General features: G+C 45.3%; 1 protein-coding gene across 1 annotated transcript in view; it reads left to right on the top strand.

Annotated features, from left to right (window-relative positions):
- The first annotated feature begins 669 nt into the window (after positions 1 to 669).
- Positions 670 to 12,436, top strand: part of LOC124711967 (serine protease inhibitor I/II-like) — a 63,811-nt gene continuing 52,044 nt past the window's right edge. The window contains exon 1 of the mRNA XM_047242250.1: positions 670 to 792. Coding sequence (XP_047098206.1) covers positions 717 to 792 — 76 coding nt within the window. The 5' untranslated portion in view covers positions 670 to 716. The remainder of the gene's footprint in view (positions 793 to 12,436) is intronic.

Raw genomic sequence — 12,436 nt, 5'->3', positions numbered from 1 at the left:
TTATATGAAGGGGAACATGCTTTTTTTGTTTTTTGTGTTTTTGCCCTTAAGAATCTCATTTCGGTTGCTTGTATCTTGTTTTTACCAGTCTTTGTGAATGTCCATTTTTCAGATCCACAGAGAATAGGTGGCACACCATTGATACTAATTTTTAGGCATCTATTTATTGTACCACATTCATGCTGGAATATGCGTAATTTAAAAAAAAATCATTTTCTCCCACTGCTGTATTTCCAGAAAACATAAACCGAAATCACTTTCCAGACGGTATTTTGCAAATGCGCCGCGTACTAACCATATACACGCGGAGTAGCAGCAGGTTAAGCACCTCCGAATACAGCAGTCCTTCTTGCAGCGAAGATGTTTTCAGACAGCAACTTACGGTCGGAATTCCCAGTAGCGTTTGGAGTAACTTTGAAGTAGCGTGACGTGTGGAGGGCTGTATCCTGGTCAAACAGCGAGGGGCCGACTCGCTTGCCGCCCAGTGATCTGCTGCACAGCCCTCTACAATGACGTTTCGCCAGTCATCACACCACTTCAGCAGTTCTGAGAACGGCAGGCCTCCACGGCTGGGGGGGAATCCCTGTGAGCTCAGTAAGCAGCTGCAGACATGGGTAAGCCCCCTCCAGAGGCGCTGACGACGCCAGATATAAAAGGCAGAGTGCGGTTCGTTAAGGTGTTGTTAGTGTTCCGTAGCCGCTACCGACCGCAACGCCATGAAGATCTCTGCAGGTGTGGCCGTCGCCGTTTTCGCCGTCCTGGCGCTCTCGTCCCTCGTGGAAGCCCAGAGAGGTGAGGCTGTCTCACGAACCGTGCCTGACCTCTGTCAGATTTAAACGTCTAGAAGCAAGCGGATTAAGAACTCTCCGGGAAGTAATATCTTGTCTTCTTCCGAGGGTAATGTCCTAAGCATAATGTGAAGGACAATCAAAGAATTTAAAATAAAAAGATGTTAAAATAGTCGAGAATAAACTGAGTGAAAGTCCAAGTCCGCAACAGCGGTTTATTGTGTTTATATGTATAAAATGCATTTTTGCACCATCAGCTGTTTTTATTTTAAACCCAATTCTACCGGTTTCGGTCTTGGACCATCTTCAAGGATGAAGTGTTAAAATGATTTAAGCCACCATACTGCATAAGTCATTACTTAAAATGTATAGTGCATGGTATTAATGTAGATATATGAGACAGGACGTTAAAAGCAAACATCCGAATTCTAAATGTATACCGTACAACTCGAATGTTTGCTTTTAAAGTCCTGTCTCATATATTTGCATTCATGGCATGCATTATACCTTTTAAGTAAAGCCTAATGCAATATGGCGGCCTAACCATTTTAGCCCTTCATCCGTGAAGAAGGTTCAAGACCGAAACCGGTAGAATTTGAGTTTGAAATAAAAACAGCTGATGGTTAAAATATGCATTTTATACATTACTTAACTGCGGTTGGCAGTCATCACCCAAAAACGTTTATTGTGTTTTTCCCTCTACGACAACCCGTTTCATACCCTGGAGATATATCTCTGGGTCATACAAAACTAATACTTCATGGGCCACGACTTCTAACGTACAAGCACGCAGCCGGCCGGTGTGGCTGAGTGGTTCTAGGCGCTTCAGTCTGGAACCGCGCGACCGCTACGATCGCAGGTTCGAATCCTGCCTCGGGCATGGATGTGTGTGATGTCCTTAGGTTAGTTAGGTTTAAGTAGTTCTAAGTTCTAGGGGACTGATGACCTCAGATGTTAAGTCCCGTAGTGCTCAGAGCCATTTGAACCATTTTTTGCAAGCGCACAGGAAAGATCGTCACTCCTCAGTAAAACCACGGATGAACCGGCAGTTGGGCGTCAAAAAATGGTTCAAACGGCTCTGAGTACTATTGGACTTTACATCTAAGGTCACCAATCCCCTAGACTTAGAACTACTTAAACCTAACTACCTTAAGGACATCACACACATCCATTCCCGAGCAGGATTCGAACCTGCGACCGTAGCGGTCGCGCTGTTCCAGCCTGTAGCGCCTAGAACCGCACGGCCACTGCGGCCCGCAGGTGGGCGTCCTATCGAACCGTGCATGATCAGTAAAAAAGAAAAAAATCAGACGCCCACCTGCCGGTTCATTCATGGTTTTACCGAGGAGTGCACCTTGGAAGCCGTGGCCCATGAAGTATTACTTTTATATGACCTGAAGGTACACCTCCAGGGTATGAAACCTGTTGTCAGTGACATGGCCCCCGCAGGCGTTAGCTGGGATAAATACCGGGAAAACATCAGACAACGCCCAAAGGCCAATGCTTTGAATGCGTGGAAGTTGATTTTAAAACTTTATTAACTTGATTTTAAAATAGTAAGTGAAGATTCGTTATCATGAACAACAAGATCCTGAATATAGTTTGTTAATGAAAGTTCCTTAAGTGTTATTTTAACAGATCAAAGAACAGCTCTCAGCATCAATTTACAACGCTTAAAACTCAAAATACCTTTTTAAGCAAAGGAAAAAATACAAATTTAATAATGCAAGGTTAAATAAAAGATTCTTACACCACATCAATATCCAAATTTTCGTAGATATCATCCGTGATCTCTAAAGGCAATAAAATATTGATCACAAAATTTTTAATTAAAACGACTTACATGCAATAAAATCTGATCACTATCAACGTACGCTCAAACCCTGTAGCTTCTACGATGCGCACCGTATCACAAAATGCTTTCCTTCCTTTTAAACACTTTACGCCATAAACCTCCTACATGTGCTGCATTCTACTCCCAACGAATTATGACAAATAATTAAGCATAGATGGTATAATTAACTAGGTATGGAGTCTTTTCCTTTCGAAATAAATAAAAAGCACAAAAATCAACTCTTAATCTCAGTAATTACATCCGTTAAAAGAATATACAGTACATATCTCTTGATTTCGTCGTGGTCATGCGCTGTTGTGCACCGTGCTCTCCTTCAGGATCACATGCGGCGCGGAAAAGATTTTCTGCGATCTATAAACCGTTAACAGGGAGCAACCAACTTACACGAATTGAATACTGGGATTATACGTCGATGTGGGGGCGGCTCGCAAAACTTAAAACGGGCGAGGGAGTACATGTGGTACTAGTGAACACTTAGACTATACCGCACCGCACCAAGCAGCAGTACGGTGGAGTAGACAAAAGAAACCAACAACTGTTGCAAGGCAACCTCAGCAAGACAGTAAGAAAATATATGGGACTTTAAACTCTTGGTGCCGGCCGCGGTGGCCGTGCGGTTCTGGCGTTGCAGTCCGGAACCGCGGGACTGCTACGGTAGCAGGTTCGAATCCTGCCTCGGGCATGGGTGTGTGTGATGTCTTTAGGTTAGTTAGGTTTAAGTAGTTCTAAGTTCTAGGGGACTTATGACCTAAGATGTTGAGTCCCATAGTGCTCAGAGCCATTTGAACCATTTTAAACTCTTGGTCGGGGGGGTGGGGGGGAGGGGGGGTGTCACACGAAACCACAGAATGACGTCCCAAGCTAAATAATGGAAATACTATCTGCGATTTCGACATGAAAAGTAGAACCATAAAATACCATCAGAAGTGAACTGCAATTGATATGATTCATAAGCGTCCGACTGAAAAGCTCCAGAGTCAATCTTTACCTTACAACAAACACTTAACAGCGCCTGTAAAGTTCACTCATGGACACTACCAGAGTGTCAGTTACTCGTTTTAACTGTAGGTAACAGAGTTTAGCACGCTGGGGCCAACTTAGGTTTCTTAATAAGACAAGAAGTGATTCAGTCCTTCACTTGGTTCCACCTTTGACCCCAAACAGTCATTTACTTTAGAGCAGCTAAATAGATGACAATGCTCGTATCAACGCTCTCCTCCCAAGCAGTGCTCTAGCTGGACACTGCAGTACCGAAGCAAAGCTTACACCACTCACAAGTCTGACATACGCGTCACCAACATTAACGACTTTTAGAATTCTTATGTTCACCTCATACACCAAACTTGCCGTAATTCTTCGTTGGAATCCAAGGGCAGAACCAAGAAATCACTTTTCAGCCCTTAAATAACCACACGATGATCGCCGTTCGGACAACACCGGTGCTCCGCACTAGGATCTTCCAGCCCGCGGCGTTTGTCCGCAACCGACTGCTTCTGCGGGGCCCCCCGACCAAGCGTCCTCGCCTTCCGACATCGACGTCGCTCCTCACGCACCGGCCGGCCCTTGTGGCCGAGCGGTTCTAGGCGCTTCAGTCTGGAACCGCGCGACCACTACGGTCGCAGGTTCGAATCCTGCCTCGGGCATGGATGTGTGTGATGTCCGTAGGTTAGTTAGGTTTAAGTAGTTCTAAGTTCTATGGGACCGATGACCTCAGATATTCAATCCCTTAGTGCTCATAGCCATTTGAAGCATTTGAACCTCACGCACCGTCCGGAACTATCTCACTGCAAGCCCCTTCTTCCTCCTTTTGTCCGCCTCGCGGCGCGAGGGAAACCGATTCGCCAAAGACATGCGGCGACCAGAGACTCCAATCCGATCTCGATATCGACATCGCGGCGAGTACTGAGAAAGCGGGTAATAAAAAAAAAAAATAAAATAAAATAAAAATTAAAAAAAAATAAACAGCAAGCCGTACCGGCTCAGTCACATAGGTAAAAACACATTAAACCGCTATTGCGGACTTTCACTCAGTTTATCGTAGCCTATTTTGCCATCTTGGATTTTAAACTGTTTGATTGTCCTTCACATTATGTGCAAGTTCCTAAGCTGTGGTTGCCTCCCATACGATTGTTTCTAAAGTCCTAAAAGTCAGCATGAAATTCACGAATGGTAATGTTGACGTACCCAACTATTACTCTTGCATGATGGGATATATGATTGTTATATGTTCGTTTGAGCTTATGACAGACAGATCTTGAACGTCTGTACTATAATCTTTTAATGGCTCAAAGGGCTCTAAGCACTATGGGACCTAACATCTGAGGTCACCAGTCCCCTAGACTTAGAACCACTTAAACCTAACTAACCTTAGAACATCACACACATCCGTGCCCGAGGCAGGATTCGATCCTGCGACCGTAGCAGTCACGCGGTTCCGGACTGTAGCGCCTAGAACCGCTCGGCCACTGCGGCCCGCAATCTTTTAATGAACGAGTGCGACAGAAAACAGTAAAACAATAAAAAAAAACAGTGAGAAACAAAACATAACATCTCACTCAACGCTATGTCTACACATTCTAAAATCACTTTTATTGTTAAAAGCACTTTTATTGTCATTTCCGAAAGTTTCAGCAAGGAAAAGAATTCAGTGCAGGGATCACTGGACTATGAAATGTTGAGCGAGCCACTCTGCAAACCTGAAAAGAACCACAGCCTAAATGCTTCAGCTGAATCCGGGACAGTAAGCAACATTTCAGAAGGAGGAGGAGGAGGAGGAGAAGATCAGTCTTTAACATCCCGTCGACAACGAGGTCGCTAGAGACGGGCGCTTTTCGAGGTAACAGTACTTTATAATTAGCGTCCACCAATGCACGTTGCGATTGCACACTCAAGGCGCCCATTTCTCACACTCGAGCGTCGTGCTGATATCTTAGAGATGAATAGATTGGCACAGGAGAGAAACTCGTGGCGGGCCGCATCAAACGACTGAGAAAACTGACGACTCAAAAAAAAAAAAAAAGATCTGTCGTTTTTAAACTCTGGTGAGAGGTAATTGCAGTACGGTTGCTGGTTCTGGGTGGTGTGGCTGCCCATTGGTTCTTGTCCAGCTTTCAGCGGGAAAGTGGTTTTTTGCAGCTGAAGTTGAAGATGATCCCTATGTTCAGCACGTTTCTCACAACGGCAGCTGGCAGCTGAGTGCGGGGGAATGGGGGGGGGGGGGGGGGGGAATAGCAGAATCAAGTACTCACGGCGACAGGTGGACAGGTGAAACCGCTGACATTTACTGCACCATGCGTAGAGTACCCACCAGCAACCTCTGGCGTACCAGAGCGTGATAGCGACCAAACGCGCTGAAATCGTTCGGCTCCCCCATACAAGCTCGACTGTATCTGGTGTGATGTCATCACTGTCACATGAGAAGCTGAACTTTCTGTATTCGCTGTTCCCAGAGAAGAGCTCTTTCCCCAACTTAGCAGGTGTCTCACATTTTATCGCTCATGAGTGTTCATAGAAATTCTGACAATGTCGTATCTGAAATGATTTAAGGAAGTCATGAATGACAAAATTAATACAAACATCAAGGCTCAGATTGAAGCAGCTACTGAAACAATAGCGAACAGAGGTACAGAACAGAGGCATACTAAGCGATAACTCATCCATTATGTCTGTCACAACAATTTACATTCTTATCAACAGAAAATACACATATAGACAAACACAAACACACATTCCCACGCCCGGGTTCCCGGGTTCGATTCCCGGCGGGGTCAGGGATTTTCTCTGCCTCGTGATGGCTGGGTGTTGTGTGATGTCCTTAGGTTAGTTAGGTTTAAGTAGTTCTAAGTTCTAGGGGACTGATGACCACAGATGTTTAGTCCCATAGTGCTCAGAGCGATTTGAACCATTTTTTGAACAAACACACACACACACACACACACACACACACATACATACATAGAGGCATAGATAAATACACATAGGTTACGATGACAATCAATATTACCAATTTCCACACATCTCTCCCAAATCCTAAAGTGCCTCCCTCACCACGCACAGTCGTACACACACGCTACAAAAGTACAGAAACTGAACTGCATGTAGCCACCATAACACAGACAAATGACTATGCCAGCACACATCACAAAAATTGATAATACTGGAGACTGTAAACGCACACTGTCAACAAATATAAAAAGAAAGAACATTAGTGAGAAACACCATTAGATCCAAAAATACGTGCACACAAAAATTTTCGTAATGGGACCTCCTAGACTGTAACAGGGTGGATAACCACAGTGTTACATATGCGAAGAAACAGCCACACACAACCGCAAATGGAACAACACAATTTGGAATCTTAAGTAAAAAACTGCCAAAATACTTTTTCTAGGCCGATAATAGGAGACAGACGGAAAGAAACCTGTAAAACAGGTAAAGGCTTGTATTTATTGGATCGTGTATCTAGTATGTACATGTAGTAAAAAGCAAAATATATGTTAGAGCAGTGATTTCCAACATGAAGTAATTATCTATTGAGCGGTAAAATGAAATTTTCGTTGGGTTAAAAAAAAAAAAAAAAGATTCAGTTACGTTCCGGTCACGATATCAAACACTTTTTGGAAGATCATCACGATTATCACTATTTTGTAAGATGGTGCTATTAACTAGATTTTTTATTTAATAACTAACATTAACGCGTGTCACAAGGTGATGGAGATTACAGCTTGCATAACGAATGTATGAGCAATATCTTCCTCACAAAGTCCAATCACTACATATATACTCTTATCCATGGTAGAAAAACCGAGATATAGACACTGATTGACAATCGCTAACGAACGACTGACACTGCTAAGGAACAACTGCCAGTATCTACAGAACAATCAACAATTGATGCGGAGTACACAATCAATGATGACAATAGGAAGTGTGTTGCTGGGACGTGTTTAATGCCACGAAGCCAGTGGACAAACGCTCTATGTGCATTCGACAGTTCATGCACTGTGGTGTTTCAGGAAGATTGTTGTGGAACCAATTAGTGCAACATGCCGTTTGCCATGGCAGTGCTTCTCCGAGACGTCATATGAATGCTTACGATCGTGGACGAGCAGTTGGACAGATCGAAACCGTGCAAAGTGACACTATTGTGACCACAGTAATGAGTGTGCTCAACAGTGCCGTCTCACGATTAAAAAAGGGCGCTGAAGGTGGAAATGCTATGCAAAAGCATGCCGTTATCGTAGACGGCCCACCACACAGCAAGAGAAGCGATACGAAACCCTAGTGCAGAAAAGGAACATACTTGTCATTCCTAGTCAGATCGCACCTACTAACCGCTACCGCTAGACATGGCTCGACTAGAACCATTTCGCAGCGGTTAATTCAGGCTGGTATGGATGCTCGGAAGTCTGTTAAGTGATCCACTTCAACAAGATCATCGTCGAGAAGAAGTTTGTTGGTGTAGGGAGTGTGTTGGTTGCGGTCTGCGGCAGTGGTCCAGAGTGACGTTCTGTGACGAATGTGCCGGCCGGAGTGGCCGAGTGGTTGTAGACGCTACAGACTGGAACCGCGCGACGGCTGCGGTCGCAGGTTCGAATCCTCCCTCGGGCATGGATGTGTGTGATGTCCTTAGGTTAGTTTGGTTTAAGTAGTTCTAAGTTATAGGGGACTGATGACCTCAGCAGTTGAGTCCCATAGTGCTCAGAGCCATTTGAACTTTTTTTTTTTTGTGACGAATGTCGCTGCACTGTGGCAAGTGGTTCTGGCCATCAGTCTGTGTGCAGAGAGAGGGGAATACGCTAAACATCACATAATGTTCATGAACGTCATCGATATGGCCTAGGCGCTGTGGTGCTAGGAGGCATTATGCACCATGGCCAGACACCGTTGCATATCTCTGAGCCAGGTACCGTGACAACACAGCGGTATCGCAGGGAGATTCTTCTACATCATGTCCGTCTGTTCAGAGGTGAAGCAGGTCCCTCAGAGAAACAGGAATCGATTTAGTAGAGATAGGGGATCCAGTATTTCAATCAGATTTTAAGAGAGCTTTGGAGGACTTAACGGCCGGCCGCGGTGGACGAGCGGTTCTAGGCGCTTCAGTCCGGACCCGCGCGACTGCTACGGTCGCAGGTTCGAATCCTGCCTCGGGCATGGCTGTGTGCGATGTCCTTAGGTTAGTTAGGTTTAAGTAGTTCCAGGTTCTAGGGGACTGATGACCTCAGATGTTAAGTCCCATAGTGCTCAAAACCATTTTTTTGGCGGACTTAACGTCAAATGCGTGAGAAGGAATAGATAACAGTGAGCCGTGCGCGGCTTGTGTTCATGCCATTTATTGTTTGTCATCTTCTTTTACGGCACTGCCGCCTCGTTTACTTATTCCATTTACTGGTGTCACAAACTTATGCCTTACTTGCCCGTGAGTGGCAGCAGCAGCGCTTATCGATAAGTGCACTGTCGTACCATCTCTGGAGCGACCGATAGTATTTCCGGGTCGTCGTCTGTCTGGAAGTTAGCGTCGGGAATGGAGCGCCAGTGAAGTGCTGATAGACAGAACTTGCCGACCGCTGAGGAAACACATGAACTGTCCGACGGAAGGAGACTGGAGCGGGAACGACCGTTGGTTGGTCGTACGGCCGGTCGTCTCATCGGCCGACGTGTATTTGGTCTTTTGGCCGTTTCCGTGTGTGAGGCAGTCGGTCGGTTGGGGCAAATCAGCGAGGAAGTCTCCGTGGCGCGTAGTCAGGCCGGAGCCGCTGGCAGTGTGCACGCGCGGTTGGAGTTGTAAGGCGTTTCTTGCGGGGGTTACGAAGTTCGTCGCCCACCGATCCAGGGGCTCACTGTACCTGTATGATAGCCTCAGCTGCTATCACATCTCTTCGTTTGATCCTGGTTGTAGCTTTCTGGGAGATTCCCGAGAGCAACACCGTGTATGAATTGAAGCCGGCTAGAATTGCAGTTGACTCCCTGTGTGGTGTTTAACTTAATTTAATTCATTCCTTCATCAATGAAGTGTACCAGCGGTGTCTTCTGCCTTGTGGCCGTTGTCGTTCCAGTGACCTGCCCTGGTCGTTGACGTACTTTTAGGCAGTGTATTTTCCTCGCCGAGTTGACGCTGTCCAGCACGGCGTGTAGTTCGACAGCTGAGGTGTTGTTGGTAGTTTTGGGCGTTTATCCTCATTTGGCTGGATTAGGCAACAGTATCCAGAACTTTGTGCTATTGACATCTTGTCGTCGTTTTGCTGGTCGGGTGGATCAGAACTGATCTCATTGGTTGGTTCGTCGGCTGGCTTTCGGTTGGGTTGCCTTCCGATTAAGAGGTTGCCGGTCTGCCTACCTTTCTCACCTAAACGTGCGTTAGTGTTACCTTCCCAGGCCGATCCTTGGAAACTTCCCAGCACCGCTCCTTCTGTTTTACATAGTGAATTCCTTTTCAGTCTTAAGTACTCTGTGTGGCTTTTGCAAAGTTTTACTTCTTAGGCCTTAAGCCATAAAAAAAATTGTTTGGTATGTGGCCTTCAGCCGAGTTTCAGTCTTTCAAAATAAAAATTGAAAATTCCTTGTGCCTAGGCCTTAAGCCGTAAATTGAAGTTGGTATGTGGCCTTCAACCGAGTTATCAGCCTTTTCAAATCAAGAGCTGAAAAATTTTGTCTAGGCCTTAAGCCGTAAGAAATATATTCTAGTTTTTATGTGGCCTTCAGTCGAGTTTTCCAACTTAAATTAAAAATAGTAAATTTCTTTGTCTGGGTTAAGCCGTGAGACTGTTTGGGTTTCGTATGTGGCCTTCAGCCGAGAGTTATGTGAAGCATTTTAGGATAAAGCCATTAGTCTATCTTAGTTGAAATTTACAAGCTCTTCCCTTTAGGCATTAAGCCGTCAAATTGTTTTCTGCATGGTGTGTGGCCTTTAGCCGAGATTTAATCTCTCTTACATTAAAAATTCAAAATCCTTGTCTTGCCCTTAAGTCATAAGATTGTTATTCTTTATTATGAGGCCTTCAGCCGAGTTTTCTAAGAAATATTTTAAGATGAGGCCTTCAGCCTTTTCAAATTGAAAGCTCTTCTTCCTAGGCCTTAAGCCGTTAAATTGTTTTGTTGATATGCAAGGTGCCGGGGCTAGCAGTGTATTTAACACTAAATTCTTCTAGAATCTACATATGTAAATGATGCTCTAATCCCCCCCCCCCCCCCCATTGTAACTCCGACTTTTGCTGTTGCACATGGATTAAAAAGAAACGCGAACAGACTGTAATCGACCCTGCAAGTGGAGTAGAAAAGAGTTTGGCACCTGCAATAATTTCATTTGATAAGTAAGTTAAATAAAGGAAAGTTTCATTAACGTAGTGAGAAATGATAGGGTTGCTCTACCGATTAACAGAATGAAAGTTCTGTCCAAAATAACAATATGATTTATTATAACTCAAAATAATAAACAAAAACACATGAAACATTTACAATACATCAAATTGGCTCAAATTGGATACTCAAATAAATGCTGTGAAGGTGAAGTTGTCCCTAAACTAGTTTGGGACATTTATGACGAAGTGGTATGTGGAGCCAATTCCTTGCAACTCAAGTCTTAAGAGAGACACACAGCCAACCCAGCATTAATTGCTGCTACATTAGTGAGAACTCAGACAGTGAACATCCAAGACAGAACAAAGTTAGAAAAGACGAACAGGTGCGCTCTGCTGAGCTCGGATTATCACCTAGCAAAATTGCCTGCTTTGCTGGTGCTGCGGACGTACATTACCAAGCTGTCTTCTTAACTGCACGGACACGATCTGGCATACTGGAGGCGATGGCTGGTTGCTTCGACGTCCCGTCGTGGTGATGATAATGTCGCGAGTATAGCCCGAAACAAATTATCCTGCCCTGGTTGTTCCAGATTAAAGACTTCCTAGCAATACAAATGCGCCTCTGAGGGAGACGAAGAAGGCTCGCCACACAATCACTGACGGTACAGTGATTGATTTTAACAAGCGGAGTCACCCAGTAACTCCGATACAGTCAACTTTAGCCAAAACTGCTCAAGACAGACAACATAGACCTCTTGTACGCAGAACGCTCAATTGCCAACTGTACTCGGAAAGTTACGTCGAAGTCGAAACTTCAGCAACTTCGTCAAACAGTTACAATTAAATAAAAGTATATTATACAGCCAACGGAAGGCAGGCTGACCAGAGCAGCGAGAGCTCAGTCTTGTAACCTACTCCGACCGAAAGGCGAGAGCCGACTACCCCACAAGAGCACCCGTAGAAACTGAACACAGAACATTCCCACCCCCACAACAGTGGCCGTGGTTAACCGTTCCAATCAGCAACTCGAAAACCGGTGGAACATTCCAGAGCACTACCATTCCACCAATGGAGATTCTTGGCGCCAATTTCTGCGCTGATTTTGCTACATCACGGAGCTATGCCCTGAGCAAGCCAATCACAGTTACGATTTTGCAGAAAGCGCGGGAATTCACCCGCCACAACTGCCTGGGTACACAAGTCATTCCCACGCCTCGCTGGTAGCCCGCCAGAAAGTGTTTTCGCTAAGTTTCTGCAAAGTAATGGAACCTCTAGCCCAGCCACTACTTCAGGCCCCTGCGAGCGTGTCTCCGCCGCTATTCTACAATGTCGGCGTCTGGAAAGCATTCACTCGACTCCCTCACACCCGTCGGCTTACCATTTCAAGATCAGCGTAGCCTGCCTGTCACCGGACCACCTGGGTGACGAGAGACGCTGCGTGGGAAGTCCGCGTGTGAAGGAACAGCAACTTTTCACCGCATGCAATTAGAGAGGAA

The sequence above is a fragment of the Schistocerca piceifrons genome, chromosome 8, assembly GCF_021461385.2.
Source record: "Schistocerca piceifrons isolate TAMUIC-IGC-003096 chromosome 8, iqSchPice1.1, whole genome shotgun sequence".
Lineage (NCBI taxonomy): Eukaryota > Metazoa > Arthropoda > Insecta > Orthoptera > Acrididae > Schistocerca > Schistocerca piceifrons.
Note: the sequence above shows the minus strand (reverse complement) of the source record. Positions and strands in the feature narration are given on the sequence as shown.